Source organism: Neovison vison, chromosome 9 (genome assembly GCF_020171115.1).
Source record: "Neovison vison isolate M4711 chromosome 9, ASM_NN_V1, whole genome shotgun sequence".
Taxonomy (NCBI): domain Eukaryota; kingdom Metazoa; phylum Chordata; class Mammalia; order Carnivora; family Mustelidae; genus Neogale; species Neogale vison.
In genome coordinates, this window is record NC_058099.1 from 8,029,452 (window position 1) to 8,054,685 (window position 25,234).

Here is a 25,234-nt window from a genome sequence, read left to right on the forward strand (position 1 = left end):
CCTCACCTCCTCCCCAAGTCAGACGCATCCGTCTCAGAGCCCTTGAGCACTGCACTGGGGCTGAGGGCAGCGTCCCTACCTGGGTCAAGCCGAGTGGTCACTGTGCCATCCAAATCGTGAGGAGGAGGTCAGTTAGGGCGCCTCAGCAAGCAGGGCTTGTAGTGGCTTAGGCTGGGGAGCTGGAGGAGAGCCTGAGGAGTGTGTGTGGGAGCCTGTGCCGGAGAATCAGCCACTGTAGCTTTGGAAACTGAGGCAGGCAGGGCCAGAGCTCCCGTGATCAGTTTGGATCCGGTCACTGGCACACACCCCCTGATGACTTTCCCAACGCTTTCACTGTAACGCCTGGGCTCCTGGCTGCTGCACATTCCAGCAGAGAAGCCAATCTGGATAGAGAATGAAGGGGAGAGAGAAAGAGGTAGGAGGCTTCCCACTTCTCCTTCCAGCCCGGTGAGACTCCACCTTGGTCCTCCCAGACGTTTCTATGAGACAGCCTTGTAAGAAAGTCCCTTTTCTTAAGCAAACTAGAGTGGGTTTCTGGTTTTTGCCTTACATCTTGAACTCCCCCAACATATCTATTCAGACCTGGATCCCATTACTCCCCCAAATCCTCTATTCAGTGAGACTGGGTTGGCTGCTTTTCCTAACTTCATCCCGCTCCTTCTCTTTTCTGTCTTCCTGCCTCCCCCGTCCTCCATGTGTTCAGCAATCTCTGAAATGAATCTCCAAATGCCCCTGTCCCCTCCCCAGATCCTCCATCTCCCTCTCTGAGTGCCCAGAGCACTGACTCTGTCCCTTCCTGAGGGCACTGCTCCCATTTGTCATTTATGTTCTAGTAACATCTGAGCCGGGCTCTGAGTGCCCCAGACCTCCTTGATCTCTGTATCTGGCACAGTAATAGTTTACTAAGTAAATGCACGTGAATAATAAGTTGAGCAATGTTCATTGGAAAACACATTTAATTTCAAAGTAAACAAAGATGTTTGTACATTAAAGTATTTAATTAGTGAAACAATTATCAGTGTAACAAGCTGAAAAATACAGCAACTTGATACAAGACTGAGGTAACAAAATACTTCACCAAAAATCTAAAGAATCCCACAGAGGGCTGATGTTCAGTGGTTACTGCGGGTGAGACAATTCACAAGAATTAGAGAAAGTCCTTACACAACTGCATGCAGGGGGGTCTGCTGGAAAAAAAAAAAAAAAAAAGACAGCCCGGGAGAGTGCAACAGATTTAACAAGAAACGAATTAAAATGTAGAAACTGATTTTTCAACTTACTTTGAGGAATACATAAGAAATTGAAAACTACTCTCTATGCAACATTTTGAATGCTAAGTGAAAAACCATGCATTTTGGCACGAAATTTATTAAAGATTATACCATACTAATAAATTAATGACTAATATTTCATTACCGAATGGTCACAGTCGTTCAGAAATGGGTAAAGAGATGAACGATTATAGAACGGACAGATGATTCTTCACGCTGCTGCAAACAGGGATTTCGGGGCTGCCCCCAGTGTACCCACCCTTGTGCAGCTTGGGACTCCAAGGTGGTCCACAGTGCAAGTTCCCAACACCCAAGGAATTGCAGCTCTCGCTTACGCTGTATTTGCATTTAACACTGAAATTAAAACTGAAAAGCCTCTGGAGTAAATACTGTGAACGTTCTGACCCTGCTTTCTCCTTCCATCTCAGAGTCCTCCGCAGCGCGCCCGGCCATAGCTCTGTGCCTGGGTGTTCTGCAACAACCAGTCTCTAGGACAGTGACTCCATCTAGTTCTCCTTGCAGGTGAACTCACAGATCAAGAGGCCATTCAGTCTGATGAGTGTTTTGAACCCTTCCTGGAGGAATGTGCACAGGGTCTCTACCCAGTGTTAGGAGAGAGGCAGGGTCTTGCCGGAGGAGATGCCATGGTGAGGACTGTTTGCTTGTGGAGTGTGGTCAGCTCCACGAGGGCAAGGACCAGCTCTGCTTGTTCTCAGCCACTGATGGCATATCCCAGCCATAGCCTGGCACTCAGGAAGCACTCACTAGAGTCATGAATGAACGAATGAATGAATGCACAAACAGGTGGTTTTGTGCAGAGAATGTTATTTCCAAGAGACTCTTGTAATTTTTTTTTCTCTGTAAAAAATGACATCACACAACATGTCAGTATGATGTGAGGCTGGGTAAAGCCATTTATGAAGTCACGCAAAGTAAGTTAGGTTGTGTTTTTAGCAATGTTCACCTTGTTACAAGCATTAGCGATGGGGGTGCTGAGCTGTAGACCCCACCTGTGGAATGAAATCAGACCGCACTTGTGAAAGGTTTCCCATTTTCATGGATCGTTTTCCACTTGTAAAATGGCATCCTAAAAGATACACGTCTTGGGCTCAGGAGGTGGGAGAGGAAGATGATGAAAGGAAATCTTGGTAAGGAAAACCAAAAGCTTTATAAACTCAGTTGGCAAGAGAGTGGGTTCTTTCCTAAACAGAATGCCTTTGAGTATCTTCCTCTTTAGATTCCATGGCAAGACAGGGTGATGAATGGGCTTCTTCAGGAAGGAAAGAGAGGCCGCACTCTCTCACTGCGCACACTCAGAACACTATTTCTACTGCTCCCCACTGAATCAATCCTCCGTGAAGCATTTTAGTTGTCAGAATACACTTGGCTGACCTTGAGCTATAAAACATGTTCCAACTGAGAGGGCCAGAAATTATTCCCAGGGAGAGGTGCATGAGGTTCTTGGGGAATCATAATGATACCAACCACCTATTCTATGATTTCTAGATAGCATTCTATAGTTTTCACTTTGGGGCACCATGATCTGTTTGCTCAAAAACAAAACAAAACAAAGCAAAAAAACCAACAACCAGCATACGCATGCAAGACATTGATCACCTTTGATGGTTTCACAAACATTGATGCATTATGGACAGTCAAAGAACATAAACCAGAAATGCTTCCCTATGGGGTGAGAATAAAGCCATGGACTTTTCCCTTTTGGGATTTGTACCTGGCTTCCTCTGTGCCAGCCTGAGGGCCTCCTCACCCGCTGCCTGAGGGACAAACCAATGCTGGGAAGATAAATCAGCACTTACATGCTGGGCCCCATGTCCAGCCTGGGAGAACCCAGTATCTTTTGGCCTGTCTCTAGGACTCTTCCTGTACGTTTGAGATTCTTACCAGCTTTAAAGGCCTGTACCAACAAGGCCTAAGCAGAGTCTTCAAGAGTCCAAGCTAGAAATGTTTCTAGGAGGGGATGTAAGATCAGTCTCAATCAGTGAGAAGACTAAACATTTTGAAAAGAATTGCAATTGTGCTATTTCAAATTCAGCTCAGAAGAAAATTTTTGCAAAAGGTAAGAAAAATGTGTAAAGGGCAGAAAACGCACTGACTGAAGGGAGCCTGAAATTCTGAGGTTCTTGGTTTGGCATCTATAGAATTTCATATGAGAAGAGCCAGGAGAGTTGAGGAGTGGAGAAACCCAAGGAAAATAAGTGGCTGATTTTCCATTCTGGCGCTTTCCTCCGAACTTAAGACTTCAAAAGATATTAACAGGCAGAATCAGATCAGTGTAGGTTAAAGCGGCGTTAACACTGCATGGTTCTGGTGAGAGCTGCCAGAGTGTTTGGTGTTGTCTTTCGGCCTCCGGATGCCCATTTGAGTTAGTCACTGGCGTGAACTGGGGCGCGCGGCCGTCCCCCGGCTGTTTGCAGGTGCGCAGAGCACTCATGGCCAAGGTGGGATGGCACCAGCTTTACCAACTGGAGCTTCTCCTGGCACAAGAATATTCTAGACTTTGCTCCATAGGAGGGTTAGTTGCTGGGCACATAAGCCTCAACCATAAAATAAGATTCAATTCATTGGAATTTTCAGGAAAGTTGTCACCGTTTGATCAAAATACAGTGGTGGGTCCTTTGGTAGTTTTAAAATTCACCCATCACAGTTTACTGGTGAAGATGTTGTTTTGAAGCATCTTGCCCAGAAACTCTTAAGGGTGGTTGGATGTCTGATCGGTGTGAGCTCGGAAACCATGACAGCAACAAGGACCCAGGAATTCAGAAAACCATTTCAGGGTCTCCTTCTCAGAATTCGGGCACCCAGATTAGAGAGGGAGGGAGGGAGAGAAGCTATGGTGGTAAAGCTACCATAAATAAAGCTAAGTTTTCATTGTTTTGAATAAAGATGTATTTGTGCAAAATAAAAGTCACTTAAAAATAAGACAGACAGTGACAGATAAAGGACATTGTCCATGAGAAAAAGCGCTTAACTGAATGCAGAGCTGGGACCGTTCACTCCCCGGGGCTTTGCTCTCTTGTCACCTTGGTCATCAACAATTGTGCCCTTGGACGTGGATGTGGAGAACTTGCTGGTGACTGCGTTTGGGTGCAAGACTGGGGGAGCTTAAGGCCTCGGTGTCACTCAGCTCCCCAGTGGAACCAGGAATGCCGGGGGGCCCCGCCCTGGCAGTAGATGATGGGAGCAAACCTCAGCCTGTGGGACAGGCTGTGCCCAGCGCTTCTGTGCGTGAGCGCCGCAGCCTGCGCGGGCTTCCTAGGAAGCCGGGAGAAACTGTCACAACTTCCCACTCTGGCATGGTCTTGGGGAAGAAGACAAGGGCTTTCAGACCCTGCAGGAGAGGGGCGGGAGGGAGCAAGCAGACCAGCCCAGTCCACAGTGAAGCCGGGTCCTGTCTCAGAAGAGCCAACAGCAACAAGGCCTGGAAGGGACCCGGGGGGCCCAGAGAGCAGACCTTCCAGATGAATAGCACCCATTGGAACAGAAAACAAGACACAATTTAAGGCATTGTTTGTTTACAGTAAAAGAATGCAAGGAACCCTTAACACAGGAGGAATCCGGGCTCTCACTCTGACCTTCCTCGGTGGACAAGGCTGTCATGTCAGGTTAAAGCAGGGCCTCAAAGCGAATGGAGGGTGTGATGTCACAAGTCTTGTGCCAAAATGCATGTTTCTTGAAGAGTTCACACTCGCTCGCACGCACACGTATAGGGCACGCACACGCAGAGGACGCTTTGGGGGTTGTACAAAATCTGAGGCAGCCCTGTGGGCGAGCGACCCCGTGCACTTGGGGTATAAAAAGCCTGTTCCTCCATAGCCTGTTCCTTCTCTCTGGCCCCTCATGCAGGTTAACACTGTCCACTCTTGTGCAGGAGAAAGCATGGGGGACCCAACGTGGGCCGGATGCTCTCTAGTCGAAGCAGCAGCTGGTGGACGGACGAGGGCCCAGAGAGGGAGGGTGGGGTGCAGAGTCTGGGGCCCAACCGCGGCTTCGCGGGGTGGTGCTGAAGAATGAGTAGCGTGAGAGTCGCTGGGGATTGGCAGGTGGGCCCGGTGCTGACAGAGCCCTCAGGGCTGTGAGGCCGCCGGCCAAGGCCCCTCGAGTCCGGCCGTGAGTCACCCAGCACGCTGGCCAAGAGCCTGTGCCCAGGAGGTGCGCTTCGCCACCAGTCCCAAGCTGGGCTCCCAGGAGCCTCTGAAGTCACGCCAAGTCCTGCAGAGACTTATTCAAATGACATAAGGTTCGCAGGTACCTGGAAGAGAAAGCTCAGCCTCTGGTCAAAGTTCCAACCTTTGGGAATGGGACAAGGGGTGCCCCTAAGGGAAGGGATTGGGTCTTTCCCAGCGAGTCTCCGAATGAGCAGGGCGAGTGGGAAGACGGCCCGGCCAGAACCACGGCCGCTGTCTGTCAAGGGGCCACTGTGCCAGGCACCTGACATCATCGTTCCTCTAGTCTTCATGACACCCCAGGAGGCAGATTCTGGAGGAGTCCCCATGACAAAGATGAGGACCCTGAGGCTTAGAGAGGGGAGCCCACCTCAAGCAGATGGCAGGCCATGGCCCCAGAGCCCACGCTCTCGTTTACCAGCTGGTGGCAGAACAGAACTGCCCTTGGAGCGGAAAGGAGGCCTGTTCTGCAGGGATGGGCCCAAGCCTCTGGAAGGGAAACCAGCGGCAGGGGTAGGTGGTGAGAGGGTGGTGGGAACTGAAAGCAAGAGCACCAGGAGGAGAGATCGGGATACTGGGACCCCCAAGATCTTCCCATAGCTTTGTTCCCAGGACACAATCCCAGCTCCCTTTGCTGGAAGACCACCAGCCCAAGGTCAGTGTGCTTCCCTCTCCCTTCTAAGCTGCCCTCTGCCCCAGGCTCCCCTACCCGGCTCTGCTGTAGGGTTCTGGGAGATTTGATGAGAAGCAATTTCATCAAAAACAAATCCATCTTGGTTTCAATTTGGTCAAAGTGATGAATGGGGGAAAAAAAGTGCATCTCCTTGCACCAGGAGACAGCTATGAGAACGGCCACAGCAGCACTGTTCAAAATAGCGAAAAGCAGGAAATCATTCCTGGGAACACTGCCAGAAGAATTAATTAAAAAAAATCAGTACACATAAATGAATGACAGCTACACACATGGACACAGATGAATCTCAGGAACACGCTGTAGGAGAAAAGTAAGTCACAGAAGAAAATAACCCGTTATGGTTCTATTTTTAAAAAATGTTTTAAAAAATGTACTCCAGACAATACATGAAGGAATCAAATATGTGTGCTAACATTTTAAAAGAACAGTAAATCCATCAGGAGTGTGGTTAGGGGGTGCAGGCAGATGGGGGGGGCACACTGAGTTAGGAAGAGGTCTCTGGGGGAGGGAGGTCCTGCCCTTAGGCTGGGCGGGCAGCGAGCGGTGTGTGTTTTTCTAGCTGTGGTTTACACCTTACACAGGTTATAAATAAGGTTTAAGCATATTCAGTGTTAGTACAAACAATTTTAAGAAATGCAAGTCCACCAAAAAGAAAACTGGTCCCAGTCACTGAGATTTTCCATGGGTATAGACGAATTTCTGTGCTTTCTTTCCTCGCAGGCCTGCATGCCATCACAGGGTGGAAGCGTGAGCTGCTGCCAGCTTTTTATGATCACATGCAGCACAGGGCAGGAATATGGGGTGGGAAGTAAATTTGAAATAAAAAGGGGGAAAAGGTAGAAACAAATAAAAGGTCCCTCTTGGCTAGGTCAAAAATACTTAAAAGTTGCAGAACTTGGCCACAGCACACCACATTTGCCATGAAGAGGTTCAATCCATTTGTCTTTCTGACCAAACACCTGCTCTGCCAAGTGGTTTTTGACCCCGTTTCCTGCTCCCTGCTGCAGCCCCAGACACACCCAGTGTGACTAGTTTGGGAAAGGTCAGGGTACTCCTCCTCTCTTAATGTGACCTGGGGCCTTGTTTAGTTTGCATCACCTTGAGGTGACTGTCGGCCGAAACCCCTGGCCGACAGGTTCCTGTTGTGGAGACGAGTAGTTACATTTGTTAAATGTAAAAAAACATACATAAGCACTCTAGACACCACGAACGATAGCTTCCTGCACATCACTTTAGAAATCTTATATACAGAGACAACCGTATATATTATAAATAAGCTTATGTATTTTAATACAAATGAGATGGCCCTTACATATGTTTTACCTTTGCTTTTTAAATTTTTTTTTTAAGATTTTATTTATTATTTATTTGACAGACAGAGATCACAAATAGGCAGAGAGGCAGGCAGAGAGAGAGGAAGGGAAGCAGGCTCGCTGCCGAGCAGAGAGCTCGATGCCGGGCTCCATCCCGGGAGCCCGGGATCATGACCTGAGCCGAAGGCAGAGGCTTTAACCCACTGAGCCACCCAGGCGCCCCTGTTTAAGTTATTTTATTTTTTAAGTAATCAGACTCATGGCTCTACTGGCTGAGCCAGCCCGGTGCCCCTAGACTTTGCTTTTTACTTCTATCTTGGGGCCCCTTTCAGGATACCACACACAGATCTGCTTCTGTCTTTCTAATCGCTACCAGATGTCACACAATATGGATTTACTGACAGTCACAGAGGTTTCCAGTTTTTTTCTATCAAGGACAGTGCTGCAGTGAACATTTTTTTAAAGTAGCCTTCACGCCGAAGTGGGGCTTGAACTCATGACCCTGAGATCAAGACCTGAGCTGAAAGCAAGAGTTGGACGCCTCCATGACTGAACCAGCCAGGTGTCCCTGCAGTGAACATTCTTAGCCACAGACCTTTGTGGACGCGTGTGAGTCTACCACCGGGACAAATTCCGACAGACAGATAGGTGAGTAGGGGGACTCAAATGCAGTTTACCTCAAGCTGCTCTGTGCTGCCTTGCATTTTCCCTTTGTCAGTCTTTCCTACTGTTTTATTTTGTCAATAACTTTCTACTACTTCTGCTTTCTAGCTTCCCATCATCTGTAATCTGACCAGCTTTCACGTATGTTCTCATGTGACGTTACAGATGAAAATCCTGAGTAGGACCAAACTGAGACTTCCCTCTGATTTGCGAGAAGCACTCGGAGGGACCCAGAAGTCCGTGACTGTGCTGTCGCCAGCAGCCTCCCAGACCCAATGCCTGGCGTGAACCAGCCTTTGCTGAGGGCCCCCTAACATCTCAGAGCCGGTGCCTCCCAGCTGCCACCTGCCTGAAGCTGGCACAGCCTATTCTAAAGTTCTGGAGCTTGCCTTGTCCCCAGACTGAGAGGGACCCATTCCGCAGCGCCCTCTTCTGGCTGGTCCCTGGGGCACACGGACAGGGAAGGGGAGGGACAGGAACACCAGCGGCCAAACGCCCTGACTCCCAGGGGCAGAAACGTGCAGCCTGCCCCGCTGGGTGCTGAGGGCTGGAGCAGCCGAGCCTCTCAGAAGCCCGACAGCAACAGCGAGGCTGTGCTCCCGGGCCTTCAGCTCAACCTCGGGAGGCTGAGCTAGCTGGGGGCCCTCTGGGAAGTGCGAGGGTAGGGGGCTCGGGGCAGCAAGTCCAGACTTTGGTGGCCGGCAGACTGGGGTTAGATCTCATTCACCTTAGGACCTGGAACGAGTGTCTGCCACTCTCTGAACCTCAGTGTCCTCAGCACAGAATGGAGACGGGAAGAGAAACGTGCCTCACGGGGCGCTGGAAGGATTCCGCCGATTCCCGCAGGTAAAACGCTGCCCGCAGTGCCTGGGCCTGGGCGAGGCGCAGACCAGCGGTCCTGCTGCCGCAGAGACCCCGAGGAGCAGCCGTGGCTGGCTCCCAGCGTTAGCTGATAGTATTATTCCTAAGGGTTGTGGGCAGGGAGGCCCTTTTGTCACTGTGGAGTACGCCCACGAATCCGCTTTTGGGGGACATGGTCTAAATGGGTGCTGTATCCTCAGCCTTGGGGCCATATCGCATCTGTCACCCAACTGTGCCCGATGGATGTTTCGGTGCTGTTTCCCTTAGTGGGAAAGACACGGGACCAGGTTCACAGTTCTGGTCTGGAGCCGGACTTAGCTCTCAGCTGAGCAGAGGGTGCCCCGTCTCATGGGAAAAGGCTGCTCAAAAGACAGTGCCTAGGAACACAGCTGAGAGGCTCTGAGGGAAGGAAGGAGCCCTGTTTTCTACGGACCCTTAGTCCTAAGGGTGGGAGAGAGATTTCCAGAGACAAGCAGGGTTTCGGCGACTTTACCTGAGGCCTGTTGCTTTTACATGCATCGTCCAAATGCTTGTGCCACAGTATTGCATGAAACCGGGAACCAGTCTGGAACTTGTAAACATTGCCTGATGGGCAGAGGAAACATCGGTTAGGAAGAGGGAGGGTCTCATGGGAGGGTCTGCCTGCGACAGGAGCCTGAAGATAAATGTGAACTTAGGTTAACCAAACCAAGGGAGGTCAGGAGCAGCCCGGTGTAAGCTTGGGGCTTGCAGGGGCAGAACCTTGGGTGCCTCTGGCGTGTCTGTGGGGACCGGGGCTCTTAGCCACTGCTGGGCCACGGCGCATTGGACTCTGGTGAGGCCTTGGACCTTCCTCAGAATAACATTTCCAATGCATTAAAAAAAAAAAAAAAAAAAAAAAAGGAAAGAGATCAATACCACTGAAATGCAGTTATCAAACTACTAAAAAACACTTGAGTAATACAGTTCTAGATGTGCTCCTCTATTAATGCACAAGTACCGAGATCTAGGGGCAGGTCTGACACCGTTCTGTTAATTCCAGAGAGGTGAGCCACTCAGAAATCTACAGCTGCACGTGATAAGAAAATATCTGTGGTTTTTCTTGGACATAAAATCACGGGTGTTGTGAATATTCTAGTAGTTCTATACTCATAAATAAAGGCATGAGAGTCCATAGGAAAAGAAAGATGTAATTTTTTTTTCACCACTCGAGTTTACAAACCCCTTGAATTCTATCCACAGACCCTGGCCACCCTCTGTATTGCATTTTCCTCTGCTTGGGGACAGTGCTTTCCTGTGGGCCCAACAGTTACTTCCTCAAGAAAGATGACTTCTAACCCAAGCCTGGAAGCTTGAGGAAGAAATTCCAGGGGCGACCAGACTGGGACGCGCTATGACGTGTGTGTAGCTGCACGTGCATTCAACCATTCAGACGTGGAGCAGAGACCTTGGCTCCCCTCCTCTCCAGTCCCTGGGCCACTGGAGGTTTCCTGTTTTCTGACTTCCCAGCTCACAAGGCTGGAACCCTGCAGTCTCTCTCTGGCAGCATTACCAGCATTACCCGGGAGCTTGTTAGAAAAGCAGGACCTTGGGCCCAGATCCACTGAATCCAAACCTGAATTTTTACTAGCTCCGCAGGTGATTTGTATGTACGTGAACCTCGCACTAGAACATTCCTGAGAAGATGTAAAGATGGTTGGAGGCCTGACAGTCCCAGTGACTTTGCCTGGCTAAAACCCAAGACCCCGGTATTTTGGGGTTTTGTCATGTGACATGGGCTACCAAGAAGACAAGCGTGAGCTATTCTTTTTCTTTTTCTATTTTTTTTTTTTTTTTTAGTATAGTTGACACAAAATGTTACATTAGTTTCTGGTGTACGATGCAGTGACTCAATAAGTTTATACATTATGCTATGTTCACCACAAGTGCAGTTACTATGATCATCATACAAGTCTATTAAAATATCATTGACCATATTCCTATGACATACTCATTCCATAACTGGAAGCCTGTATCTCCTATTCCCCTTCACCCATTTTTCCATCTCCCCATCCCCTCCCCTCTAGAAATCATCAGTTTATCTTCTATATTTATATGTCTGATACTGCTTTTTGTTTATTCATTTGTTTTTTTGTTGTTGCTGTTTTTAGATACCACATGAAGGAAATCATATCATATTTGTCTTTCTCAGTCTGACTTAATTCACTTGGCATAACACCCTCTAGGTCCATCTGCATCATTACAAAGGGCATGATCTCATTCTTTTTTATGGCTATGTAATATTTTTATGGTGTGTGTGTGTGTGATGTGTATGTGTGTTATCACATCTTCCTTCTCCATTCAACTATCAAAGGACTCTTAGGTTGCTTCCATTATCAATAATACAATAAACATAAGGGTGCATATCTTTTTGGATTAGTGTTTTCATTTTCTTTAGGTAAGTACCCAGTAATGGAATTATTGGATCAGATGGTATTCCTATTTTTCATTTTCTGAAGGACCTCCGTATTCTTTTCCACAGGGGCTACACCAATTTAGATTCCCACAAACAATGCACAGGGTTCCTTTTTCTCTACATCCTCACCAACATTCGTTATTTCTTGTCTTTCTGATTTTAGCCATTCTGATAGGTGTGAGGTGATATCTCATTGTGGTTCTGACTGCCATTTCCTTGATAGCAAGGCCAATGCAAATAGGGCTTCCAGACAAGATGGCGCCGTGAACCTCTCCTTCCACGTAACATGGCCACGTGGGAGAGATGGAACCAGGAAGATATGGGAGATGACCAGACAAGTTGAAGTTGGGGCTTTTGTAAAAGGGCTCTTCTCTGATTTGGCCTTGGACCGGGGTACTGTGAGAGTCTCATGGCAGGGATGTGAGTCTAATGTCAGCGATGTCTCTTTAGTCTCCCAAGACCCAAGACCCTTCTAGCCACATGGTCCCTGCCTTATGCAGCATTATATTATTTATTCCAAGCCCCTAAGGCTATAGCTTCAAAGGTGATGAGCCCCAGTAGCCACAGGTGAGGCCACAAAAGGGTTCCTGCAGCCACGTGCCATGCCCACGGCTCAGTGGTTACACTGGTTTCACGGACTAGTGTGGCGCCCTCTGATCACAACCTAAAGCAAAGGGAAAGCAGCAGCCCCCAAAGTTCTTATGGTTTCAAAATGCACATTTAGCAGACGAGGGAAAGAGGGTGGAGGGAAGTCGTGTGCACCCAGCACCAGGGCTGCTGCCTACCTTTGTCGGGGTTATTCAGCTGGAAGATATCGGGGTGCTCGGGGTCGTCAGGCAGCTGCACCATCCAGCCCACCACGGAGACTTTTTTGCCGGGTGTGGATTTGTACTGGGGAAGAACAACAGCATAACTAGAAGGCCAATGCCCCTCACTCCCGGGGGAAGCCGAGCTGGGCCTGGAAAGGTTCCTTCCCGCCCCTCCCCCCTCCCCCCAGCTCATACCACCCGAAGTCCCAGTATGGAGAGTCCTCTTCTGGGACTTACGTGTTTTCTGTCTGTGCCCCGCAAGGACTTGGCTCCGTAGTACAGGAGGGTGGATCCCGAGAGTATGACCCAGTACCTGGTCCATGAGGACAGCTATGGAGCAAGGGAAGGCAGGATGGCAACGCTGCATGTTGGGGGGGGGGGGTGGAGCACCCCCTCCCTGCCGGATTCCCAGCCACAAAGGTGGAAGGGTGTCCCCTTCCTGCCAGTCAGTGCCAGCACGGGCCTCATCTCTTCCCCTGGCCCCACAGGCATCAGTGTCACCTCCGGCCAGGGCCTGGGGGAGGGAGAGCCTCTTCATTAGTGCCTCTGCGCTCTGAGCCCTGACTCCCCTCTCTGGCTCCTTTACTCCGAGAGCCTTGCATTTTTTTCACCTTGTTTAAGGCAGTGCCAAGGCTTAATTTCTGTGTGTTCAGGTGACTTGGGCCCAAGAAGGTCCTGGAGAAAAACATTTTCAAAACATGGACAAGCCAAACCATAGCCCAGTCGAACCATAGTATCTGCACTGGGGTGCTCGGGCTGGGACTGAATGGCAGCGCGTGGGAAGCTGCAGGATTCGAAGGGGGAAAAGCCAACAGGGCAGAGCTACAGGTATTCTTTCTGTTTCTCTAGGCAACAAGGCTGGGATTCCCTCTTCAGGGGGCTCTGCCCCTGGCTTTAGGGAAAATCACTCCAACAAGCCTTTTGATTTGCAAAGGTGAAGGAAGTATCAGCTCCTGCAAGGAACAAGGTTGAGCGGAGCGAGGCCGACCGTTCTGAACCACAGCCCACAAGAGCCCCTCCACGCTGGATGCAGCTCCGGGGCTGGCAACAGTGACAGCACAGGCTGTCAGACGTGTCTGACGACACCCACACGTGTGCATAACACACAAGCACATACGTGTCCAACTGAAAGAAGCTTCATGAAACGAACTTAGCTTTATTATACATATGGGATGCTGCTGTTTTCCATTCTACTCTATTCTGCTCACAAATACAGGCCATGACCCACTGGACTGGCTTCATCACTCACTAGTGGGCCAGCCAACATCTGGGAAAACTCTGCTAGCAGGACACTGTCTCGCCCTGACTCAGAATGACCGAGGCCTGAACTCTGTGGGAGAGAAGCAGGCAGGTCTGTACAACAGGCCAGATCTAGGGCCCCATGTCATAGAACGCTCTGTGAGAATCTGGGCCCAAGGACGAAGGGCAGCCTAGGGCCGGGGTTGAAGACTCCCCTTACCCATGAGCCACTGGCACCTGCAGACAGGGCAGCATCTGGAGGGGACGGCTGGGCTAGCACCCTGGCACCTTCACGGTGGGCACAGATAGGAGGGGGTGGTTTCAGGGGGTTCCACGGGCAAGGGCCAGAGCAGGAACAGGAAGGCAGAGCAGATGGTAGCGGATGCTGCCTGGAGACGCAACCCACGGTCTGTTGGTAGGAAACCCTTGCACGGATGCTCCGTGGTAACAGTTTGGGGGTCCCTGTATGTGGCTGAGGCCCTGCCGTGGGGGGAGGTAATGGAGCCAGTGACTTGGGGGTCTGGCACAGGTGACCCGGGAACAAATGGTAGAGCCTCAAAGGCCTCCTGATGCTGCTGCCATGGGGGAAGAGGGCACCTGCAGCTGGGGACCAGGCACAGGCTGTGCCAGCCCTCTCAGGGGTAGTTCCAACCCAAAGCCCGGGGGTCTGCGGGCTTCCACTCGCCCTCGTCACAGCTCTGGGTCACCACATGTTCGCTGTGTGCACAGCCGTATGTGACAGTCTTGCTGAGTCCTCAGAGACAGAGGCACTATTGTATCCCAGTTTACAGATGTGGGGAGTGAGGCCCTTGCCCACTCAGTGGCACAGCCAGAGCCAGAGCCCAGGGACCTCCCCAAGGGCCCTGCTGCCTCTGGACGGAGGTGGGTCTGCACTTACCGCGGGTCTCCGGCCTTCCTTGAGCAGAGTTTTCCTCCTCAGAGGACCCTCCATGGTGGGCACTGTGGCCGAGCTCCCCAGCGTACAGATGCATGGGCCCGTGGGGCTGGGGGGAGACCACTGGTCAGACATTGCCCTGGAGGAGCCGCGCTCAGGCACCTCTCCCCCCCAGCACTCCACTGCCAAGTCCATGATGCTGTGCCAGGCCAGAGGACTCAACATGATCAGGGCAGGTGGCCCTGCATTGGCCATAGCTGGACACTTTCACCTCCCTCGCCTTTCCAAGTGCCTCAGGCCCTAGGCTTGGTGCAGAGCTTCTTGTAACCCAGACCCCAGGAGCATGGCCTCCTGCTCCTGATCTCAGTGGTGGCTTCCTGCTGGCCCTCCCGAGCTTCTACCTTCCTCTCCACCTGGGGAGCCTGGGGCCCTGCAGCCCCTCCTTGTGTTGGCAGCAGCCTGGAGGAGCAGTGAGCAAGTGTGGGAAGTTGGCGCTGGAGTGAGAAGCAGGACCAGGGAGCGCCGCCAAGCCCAGTGCCTTTGCCTCAGGGCTTCGGGCGCCACCTACAGGCAAAAACAGCCAAGTGCAGCACCGGCCGGGACCTGCCCCGAGGCTCTGGATGGCTTCGGGTCACTGGGTAGGTTGTCTCCCACAGGCATCTCCCTCAACTGGGTGCCCTTCCTCAAGCTGCTCTTCCCATAGGTGGGTAAACGGTACCACCATCCACGTGGCTGCCTGAACCAGAGACCTGAGGGGTTTTTCCTCTCTCCTCTCCACCCCTGCAATCTACTCGATCCCAAGGATGTACCGACCCCAAGTCCGACGTATGCCTCACGCCCCGATCAGCCATCTCACTCCCCGCACCTTAGGCAGAACTTGCTCTCCCTTTGAGCAGCTGCCCAGTGCTCTTCCCTGGCCTCCCTCAGGCCAGCCTTGCCTTCTTCCTGCATGCTTTCCAGCTCTCCTTGCCACGGCCATGATGACCTGGTCATGCCACTGTTTGTCACCCCCCAACCCCTGCCCCCGGGCTGGGCCGCATCTCCGCAGCCTCATCTCCGCCCCTCCCCTCTCTCACTCCCCAAGCCACCCTGCTCTTCCTGCCTCCCTTTGACTTGGGGTGCACTCATCCCTGCACCTCCCCTCCCTGTACTTGGATCATTCCTATCACTCTTCCAGTCACTTCTCCACAGAGGCCTTCCCTGCTCTCCCCTTGCAGAACAGCCCACCTCCTCTCTGGGACATCAGGGATCTGGGATTATCGGTTCAGTCTCTGTCTCCCGTGGCAGCAGCCTCTTGGACTGTGGCTTATTCAGCAGCCGGGAGCACAGCGCTTGGCATCCACCGAGCAGCCTAGAGCTAGCTGTCAAGTAAACGAGCACACAACAAATGGATACCTGTAGACGCAGCTCCGGGTTCTGGGAGAATTCCGAACCGGAACCCGCCAGTTGGGCCCCAATGTGGCATACAGACGTCCCCTGCTTCAGAAGAAAAGGGGTGAGATTTAGCAACAGCTGCAAACAACCAGACACTCGGAGGAAGCAAGGGCATCTCGGACACTGTGAGCACTGGCTCAGGAGGGTCCGATCCCAGCTTTACCCACACCTCCTACATCAAGCTGCAGACACATCTGGGGCACATCTGGAGCTGCCAGGTCTGTGAACATGATGCCCCCGGAGCCTCCATCAGTGAGTGTCAGGGGGTGACTAAAATCAGGGCACATGCACTTACCCAAAGTGAAGCTGACATGTTTAACAAAAAATGCCGTCCAGCCCAAATAGTCCATGGTGAATCCAATTACAAGGGCACACAGAACTGTGGGCAGTCTTGCATGTTGGGCCTGGGGGGTGTTTGTGTGTGTGCGGGGGGCTTGTGCACCTTATTCACCAGGGCACAGCTGAATTCCTCTGTTTGCTGTGTCCTCTCCACCAGACAGCCTCCTCTGCTGCCCCCCGCCGGACCCCTGCATCTCCCTGTGGGCTGCTCCTCTGTCTTTTCTCCCACCTGGAGTCCCTTTGCAAAGGAGCCTTTGCAGGGGAAGGTACAGCTCCCAGAGAGAAGTTTAACCTATTTGGGGGGGAGGCTTCCATCTTTCTGTCTCTCCTTTTCACCCTTTCCTCTTTCAGCAGGATGATTTCCTGTGTCCACGTGGTCCTCAAACACCTGCTCACCCTCTGCAGCACGGCGTCTCTCTGGGTCATCACTTTCCTGGCCAGTTGGCCAAACAGGAATGTAACCCAGTTTATAAGGTCAGATAAGGTTCGGACTGCCTTTGCCGTTCCCTGCTGCCAGTCCTAGGTCGCTGCACACGGCCCCATGGCACCGGACACCTGGCGGGGGACAGGGACGCGCTCATTCACGGCAGCAGGTCCGTCCTAGCGTAAGCAAGCTCAGGTGCCTCCAAGGCAGGCTCTTGTGGCCCTGCCCCTCAGTCCTCCACTTGAGAAGGAACAGTTCTTGATGACCACCTTGTGTCTGTTGTACAGAGGCTCAAGTTCAGGGCAGGTGGGAGTCTGATGGCCGTCTACGCCAGCTGCCCGTCAGCCCCTCCTCTTAGGTGAAAAGCCACAGCATTTGCTTGGCCCCTCAAGTCCTCAGAGGTTACGGATCTCAGCCTTTCCCCAGCACACCTGGGTGACAGATGATGGTTCCAGGCTGACCCCAGCCCCACCATGAGCCGTGGCACAGATGAGGCCCCAGCTTGCCCAATTCCCAGCCCACGGGCCGGATCGCCTCCCCCCTCCCCCCACCAATTCAGAAAGAGGCTTGCAGTGCAGTGAGCGGGACATCACAGGTCATGACTAATCTGCTCTCATTTATGGAAAGCTCCAGGATTTTCACCGTTACCGGAACAGTGCCGAGTCCCTCACAACATGGCATAACCCCGTGCTGAATCAGGCTGCTCCGAGGTCTCTCGATGGGCTGCCTCCAGGTGCTTTCCTCCCCAGCCACTACCAGAGGTTTCCTAGGAGTCGGAGCAGGATCTGACAGCGAACCTTTCTGTGATGACATTCCTCATGCCCAGGGGACATCTCCCCCTTTGATCTGGATTCTTGCTCTGAGCTGGGACCTATCTGGAGTTGGAGATGGAGCCTCCCTTTTCCAGAGCTGGGTCCTCTGGCCTCTTCTCCACCTTTCTTCTTGTCTTCTTGCCCTGGTGCCCAAGGATAAGGTTCAGTGACAGTGGGCTGTCTACAATGTCCAGTGGTTCCCCATCAATGCGGGGACGTGGTTGGCGCTGCTACCTTCTCTCTGTCCTCTCCTTCCTGAGATAGTCCATGGCTGCACACTCAGCAGACGTCTGTCTGTCTGACACTTGTCATTGGGGAACCTTAACTCAGCATCTTCCAGCCTGTCTAGCCTTTTAAGCAGCCTTTCTCCATGTTCTTCCAAAAGGCGTAGGGTGCTCCCCAGCGCGCTGGGCTGGTGGGAGGAACGCAGGAGTGCAGAGCTCACCGGTGAGTGGGGGCTCGCATGTGCAAGGCCATGACACTCAACCATCTCACTGGAGCTTTATTTAAGCACACTGTCTTCCCCGGAATAGGGAAACTGAGGCTCAGTGATGGGAAGACACTTGACCGAGGCATGAGCCCAGTAAGCCAGGATCTGAACCCTGTTCGGACTCTACAGCCCAAGCTCCTCCCACGCCTTTCAGGGTTGCAGGGAGGCAGAGGTGTCACATGTGGTGGAGTCTATCACGGGGACTGGGTCCACCTGTGGGTGGCGTCGGGACATTTTCCTCCCAGAGGCACCACTCTTGTGGGTCTCTGCAGCAGCTCGCACTGATCGGGCTTTGTCCACGTCTGTGAGACTGGACGGGCCAGCAGCCGTGCGCCCCGGATCTCCGGCGGTGGGACCACAGCTCCCCCGGCCCTCCATCCCTGTGCTAGAATAATCTTCCAGGGGTTTTGGAGACTGGCGCTTAAGAGCCGCTGCCGTTTATCAACTGGGGACCACGAGACACGCCATTCCTCCAGCCTCCGCGAGGGGCACTGCTCCTGCCCTGTCCTAGATGAGGAGACAGAGGCTCAGGGAGGTGAAACCACTGAGCCCACTGCACCGGCCTGTCAGTAGGGTTGGAGACGCAAGTACTCACAAAGAGAGGCTGGCTTTCCTCTGTGAGCAGTGGGCCTGTGTCTGTCAAGCTGCTCCCAAGAAGGAAGTCAGAGCCTGCTTCCCTGGACCCTGGAGGATTGAGTGCCCCTGGCTGTGAAGGTCAGCATAATGGTGACTTTTCCCCAAGGCCCGCTTTCAGAACAGCAGGGTTGTGGTGGCAGCCTTCTCCCACAGGGGAGCCCTGCAGGCCTGGAGGAGGGCCGTGACAGTTGGGGTGACTCTGGCTGGGCCCAAGCAGGCTAGAATCAGCACAGAGGAGGCAGGATCTTCAGCCACTGGAAACAATCTGATCAGGGCCCTGCTTTGAGATTTGCTATTTGAATGTTCAGGGCCAGAAAAATGGAAAATGAATGGGCAGTCATATCTGGTAAACTCACAAGTCAGGGGATCTCTTGGACTGACATGGGGGTTCCCACTCCAGAATCATGGACACCTTTCCCAGCATGATGCCGGGGCAGAATGTGGCTGAACGTAATGTACCCCAGGGAGGCCATTCTACTGTTTCCTCTCAAGGATGAGCTTGGGCAGTGGTGGGCAACCCTACTCATGGGAAGTCTGGTCTGGAGAAGGTGGAGGCTGGCAACCAAGTAGAACACTTCAGTCCCAAATGATGTTTAAGATGATGATGGTGGTGGCAGTGACGATAATGATAAGGGTGGGCTGATGAGAATGACGGTGTGCTGATGATGAGGGGGTGATGGAGAGGATGGGGATGATCAGGACGGGATGATGGAGATGAGCGGGTGATGGGGACGTTGGGGATGGTAAGGACGGGATGACGGAGATGAGGGGGTGGTGGTGATGATGGTGATGATGAGGACGGGATGACGGAGATGAGGGGGTGAGAGGGATGGTGGGGATGATCAGGATGGGATGACGGAGATGATGGGGTTATGGGGCTGATGGGAATGAAGAAGCGACAGTGATGATGGGGATAGGAGGATGGAACGGTGGGGATGATGGGGTGGTGATGGGGATGACGGGTGCTAGGCAATGCGCTAAGCAGTACTTATTCTCTTGTCTAATCACACAGGGGTTTTCTATCCTGAAAATAAGGAATACTGTTAGGCAGGCACTATTTTTTTGTTTGTTTGTTTTAAGTAGGCTCCATGCCCAGCAGGGAACCCAAGGCGAGGCTTGAACTCACAACCCTGAGATCGAGAACTGAGCTGAGATCATGAGTTGGATGCTTAACTGGCTGAGACACCCAGGCGCCCCAGGCAGGCTCTACTCTGAACCCCAACTTATAGATATGGGATCTGAGGCTTGGAGAGGTGGAGTAACTTGCCCAAGGTCACAACCCTAGGAAGAGGAAGAGTAGATAGAGCTGTTGAGGCAGAAGCAGCCAGGGTTCTGCCTGGGCCAGCAGCATCAGGAGAAAGCAGACTAGCCAAGGCAGGTCTGGAAGGCATCTTCCCCTCAGCAGTTTTCTAGGTACACGCTAGGTAGCATCATGGAGATTAAATTGCAGAAAGCCCCACGTCCCTGTTGCTGGTTTAGGAAGCTACGCAATAGGGAGAAGTCTTGGGTAATAATTACACTGGGGTTTTAGTGATCTTGTCTTAGCAGAAGTAGGGTCCTCCACCCCATTCTTCTATGTCAAGTACATAGAGCCCCTTGAGGTAGGAGTGGGCCTATGGAAGGGCCCAGGAAATGCTGTTCATCAACCATGTGTCCACCTGTACCAGCAAACCTTAATGGGAAGCTGCTGTCCCATTAGGCCAGAGCTTGGTCCCAGCCACTTCGGAAGATTGACCTCATCTGTAGACAGGAAGCTGCCACCCTGAGTTCTGCTGGACCTTGGGACGTCCCTTCCAGCAGTACTTGCCACGGACTTTGACTGTTGTAAGTCACTCATTCGCTTCTCTCTGGGCAATGTCCCTGATCTGCTGAGTGGGTCTCTAGGAGCCACATTCGAACTGCATGTTTAGCTGAGTGGACAGAACAACACCTGATCCAAGCCAGGTCAATCAGATGTTCTCTCATGGCAATTAGGAACCAGATGTAAGAGAGAGAGAGAGAAGGAAAGTCAGGCTCTGTGGCTGGATGAAGCTGTAACATGTAAACGTGGGAGCTGCAAGGTCTTCCTCTTCCCCTCTGTGAGCTGAGAAGTCTAGAAATCTGGTCTGCAGAGAGCAAGAGGGGAGTGTGGCAGATATATGTGGAGAAGGACTGACTCAAGATGGAAAGAAATCCCGCCCGCTGTGCAGGACCCGACTCTGAGGGGATGTGGGTATTGGAGGAGAGGGCGGGCTGAGATTTCTCAGCTGCCTGTGAAGCCACAGAAGCCCAAGGACAAGGTCAAGCCAAAGGCCCAGGGACTGCTGCCCACTGTTTTCTCTCAGAGGAGACTGAGTTCCTTGGGTAGCCTCCTTGTCCAGACTTCAGTGTCTGTTGCTGAAAGCAAGGCAAGAGACAGCATCTTTGGGGCAAGCCCGCATCAGAAGCTTGGCACATCGTCCAACTAGGCTGATACAGGAGGCAGAGCAAGCCGGAGCTGAGGAGACCAGACCGATGGGTGGGTGGGGGCGGGACATGAACCTGGAGATTCCTGGGACTCGGCCACAGGGGTGGGAGGAAGGCAGCGAGACCCTCCGAGAAAGTCACCCTGAAAACAGCCACTCTCACATTGCACTTCGGTTAAAGGGACCCCTCACCACAGTACTGCCTCTAGACTGCCCCCCATCTCTTGAAATGCTGCATACGTTGGGGTTCAGAAGGTGGCTCTGTACCCTGGCAAACCTGGGCAATCTGCTGGAGTCCTCTGATTATCTCAAAGTAGGAAAAGGGTGCCTTTAAAGGCTCTGATTTGCAGGTAGCAGGCTGGGGAATCTGCCGCCAGGACTCTACTTCCCTGGGGTCTCCCTAAAGATGGAAGATTCCACTGGCTAAGAACAAGGAAACCCCACGCATGGAAACACTGCATCGCCCACCCTCCTTGGCACCCTGGGACGCTTGCGGGGCTGACTGTCTGCAGCAGCCTCTTAGACGGGTCCTTCCCACAGTTCCCTGTCACCCTGGAGGCCAGCCATGCCTGGCTCCTCTGTCCCATGATGACTGAACTGCCATTTGGGGACTTTCCTCTTCACCACCCACCCCCCAGACCCCTGCATCCCCTGCCTGCTGCCAAGAGTTACCACCGAGTGAAACTCTCAAAAAAGTCAAAGTTCCCAAGCACAAAGCTCCACCTGCGAGCTATGTGTATTCAGGGAGCCTCATCACATAGAGCTGCCGCTCCTGCGAGGCTGAGACACAGGCCCAAGGTCACAGAGCTGGCTGTCCTGACCCCAGGCCTCTCCCAGCGCTGCCGGCAGCATCGGGAAGCCAGACCGCAATTTTTCGATGGAGAGGCTCACTAAGAGCTTCGCAGACCGGGGCACATCACCAAGTCCGCCTCTCCTGCCGTGACTCGGAAGAGCCAGACCGAGCATCCCTGGGCCACCTCCCATCCCGGCACATGATTAGGGCCTCGCAGCCTCCTCAGACCCCGAGACCCCTCTTGAGGGCCCGAGGTGGTCCTCTTCACCAATGTCCCTGGGCTGCTGCTTAACCATAGCCTCTACCGGAAGCCACCGCTGACCCCGCAGTCTGACTCGGGGGCCGTGCTGGACACTCCCATGGAGAGCGGCACGGCTTCAGGACCCTCTGCGGACCCGGCATCATCGACTTGTCCCGTCTCCCAACCCGACCAGGGGCTGCGGCGGCTCCCCGGTGCCCCGCACCCCCGCTGGAAGGGGAAACGGCTCTGCTTTGGGGGGGGCCGTCGCTCGGGCCTCTCCCGTCCCCAAGGATCCCTCTGCCTCCTCCTCGCCTTTGCGCCGCCTGTGTTTCCAGCCTGTCCCCCCTCGTGTGAGAGCAGCGCTTCCTCACACACGGCTGACGTCGGGCTAGACAAGACGGAGGGCCGAGGGCTTCGGGATGAGCTCTGTGACATGCCTTCATATGTTACCTCTTAAAAACCAATTAGTAAATGTTTCTGATGAATTCTTTTTTTAAAAAGAAATGTTAATTTTTTTCTGGGTGTAAAAGACACAGGTACCTATTGTGGCAGATGTGGAGCATATAGAAAAATAATGAAGGAAGGACATTCATTCAGTGGCCCTGGAACTCCGAGAGAACCGGGATGAGCGACATGACGTACTTTTGTACATACATATGTGTTCACCTCTTATCATCCGTTTTCTTCCTATTTTTAAATATTTCATTTAAAATGAACTCTTAGGCTAATATTTTTGTTCTCATGTCAGTGCCAAATCAGGCATAAAAAGAAGCACCTGTTAGCTCTTGCTGATGGGCCTAAAATATTCTCTTCCCTCTTGAGTGTCTGGGAAGCCTGAGGTTTGCTCGAGGCTAGCCCGGGGCAGTGTCCACAGTCCCTACTTTCCAGCTCATCAAGCACAGCCTGAAAATGCCTTTTCATGGCCGCCTGCCTTCTCTCCTTGGGAAATCACGGTTCGATCCGGGGTCCTCCTTCCACTTTTGTCCTCAACCCAGGACACTGAGGCGAGAAAGGTGCAGGTTGAGACATGAGGTAGAGTCTTAAGAGAGGAGGGGGCCGGCCCCAGGGACTCTGGCCTCGGGTTGTTGAGGGCGCTGACCCGGGACCACCACTCTGTCCAAAGACAGGGGAGGGTCTTTACAGCGGCCAAACCAACCCCTCCCTGATCTGGCCGCCTCATGGCTGGTCTGTTCCCACAGGTCCTGTGGCCTTGCTGGGGCTGAGACAGATGACGCGACAGCAGGATGACAGCGGCAGCAGGAGGCCCCCTTCGCCCCATGAGCCCTCGAGCACGGTCCTAACAAGAATAGGATTGGGGGGCTGCCATCCCTCCCTAAGCCCACTCTGAGGGACAGCAGCGCAAAGTGTCCCCAGGGCCTTGTGGGCTCCATCACAGGAACTCCTTAAGGTCGCCACTCGAGGGAAGTACTGGGTACAGCCTGGGTTCTGGCTGTCACTCAAGCCTTCAGGCCCCAGGGTGACAAGGCCGTGGGTATGATCTCAGAGAAGGCAAACTTGCAAGACGAGACCAAATGACCCTGCACTCGGTCATACAACTGGAACCCTCCTACCCGCCCAGTCACAGTGGCATACAGGGCGACTGAGCTGGGCCTGCCGACCAGTGGAGGGTCATGTGCTGGTGGCACACGTCACCGGCCTGGGAGCTCCCTGTCCCTCAGGCTGGTATTTGGCTCCATTTCTCTTCCTGGTCAAGAGTATCAGCAGGGCCGGGGGCCTGGTGGACAAGTCAGTTGCGGGTTGTGACCCCTAAGCTTCGGGGCTGTGGGGCTGCCCCTGCCCTAGCTGGGCCTCTGGGAACTAGAGAAGCCAGGACCTCTTCATCACACCTCATTCCTCTGTGCCACTGGCTGTGGTCCTGAGGGCACTGTCTGCCCATGCACACGTAAAGGGGTAGAGAAGGCTGTGTTCCCACAGGCTCACTCGGGACCAGCTGATGGCGTCTCTGAGAAGGGAAGCTGTGCTTTGTTGAAGAGTGTTTTGGAGGCTCTGTCAGGGCAGACACTGGCCTGTGGGCTCAGGCACAGTGGCCCTGGCTTCCAAGAAGAGAGAATCTGCTCCCCTTTGTAGAGCAAGTGCAAAGTGGCCCAGGCGTGAAGGGAGGCCTAGGGGGGCTGAGCACTGTGTGGGTGAAGGTGAAGCAGAGAAGCCCTATGAACTGTGGTCCCTGAGTTGGGGGGAAAGAGAGGCATTTAACAAAGGTTTCCAAAGGCCAAGAGGCAAACCCTCCCCTCCAGCTCTCCCACGGGCTCTTCAGGAAAGTCTCAAACGCTCACATGCATTTGAGGGAGTGGATTCTTTCTGGTGGACATAGAAAGAGGCTAGTGCAAGATGGAAATGCAGCCTGGAGGCCTGGCCAAAGGAGTTAGAGGCCAAAGGGGGCAGCTTGGGTCTTGGACTAGAGGGCTCATCCTAGCCTCACGGGCATCTTCCAAAGCAGGTGGTCTGCTCCCCTCATCGGGCTAGGATCCCAGAGCCGGCTGCCGGAGACAAGGCTGGGCACCTGCATGGGCGAGCCAGCTGGGAGACCAGTTCCTGTGGGAGGTCCCACCCGAAAAGCACATACTAGAACATTTCAATGGATAGTAAATCGAATGCCAAATTCTAAGTGAAAGAGAGAAAAGAGAAACGCTGTATGTCACAGGGCTCGCTACTGGTTGAGCAGAGCACCCTCTGTGTGCCAGAAAGCCCCTCACTGTCTCCCTTCCTAGTGGCTCTGCTCTGGTCACGGGAGCGCGTCAGGAGCTACTTGCTGCCCTCAGCGACTAGCATGGTGTCTGGCAGGACGCAGTGGCTTCCTACATAGCCACGGACTGAAATGAATGAGGGAACGAACGAACCAGTGAGTAAGTTCTGGTCTGGATCCTGGCAGCATGCAGAAGTTTCCCACTCAGTGTCCCCTCACTGGCCTGGGGCCGGGGGACACTGGCTTGCCTATACGCCCCGTTTGTCACGGTCTCCCTAGGAGCCCCCTGACGGATGCTGACACAAGTCAGACTTTTACTCATCAGATCTGGAGTCCACCCTAGAGCCTGTCTGGGGTTCTCATTGCCACAGCTGGGCTGGCCCCAGGGTGCAGGCAGCGGGGCCCACTGGCCTGTGCAAGCTAGGCAAGAACAGAGCAAACATCCCTCCGGGAGTCCTGCAGCAGGGACAGGGAGCAGGTTCCAAGGGCTCACGTTGTTGTTCCTCCCCCTTTCCAGCCCTCCATCTAGGCTCTCACAGACAGACTGACCAACG

The 25,234-nt window shown here is 53.0% G+C and overlaps 1 protein-coding gene across 6 annotated transcripts in view; it reads right to left on the reverse strand.

Moving 5' to 3' along the window:
* Positions 1-938: 938 nt before the first annotated feature.
* Positions 939-25,234, reverse strand: part of RALGPS1 (Ral GEF with PH domain and SH3 binding motif 1) — a 273,218-nt gene continuing 248,922 nt past the window's right edge. For 2 of the 6 annotated variants that reach the window (XM_044264876.1, XM_044264880.1), the window contains 6 exons: positions 15,759-15,842; positions 14,367-14,472; positions 12,467-12,559; positions 12,206-12,311; positions 9,480-9,571; positions 939-5,541 (listed from right to left, as the gene is read on the reverse strand). In XM_044264876.1, the coding sequence (XP_044120811.1) occupies positions 5,512-5,541; positions 9,480-9,571; positions 12,206-12,311; positions 12,467-12,559; positions 14,367-14,472; positions 15,759-15,842 (511 nt within the window). In that variant the 3' untranslated portion in view covers positions 939-5,511. Of the gene's footprint in view, positions 5,542-6,103; positions 6,319-9,479; positions 9,572-12,205; positions 12,312-12,466; positions 12,560-14,366; positions 14,473-15,758; positions 15,843-25,234 lie in introns of those variants that run through there. The other 4 variants (XM_044264877.1, XM_044264875.1, XM_044264874.1 and 1 more) reach the window with 4 other exon arrangements.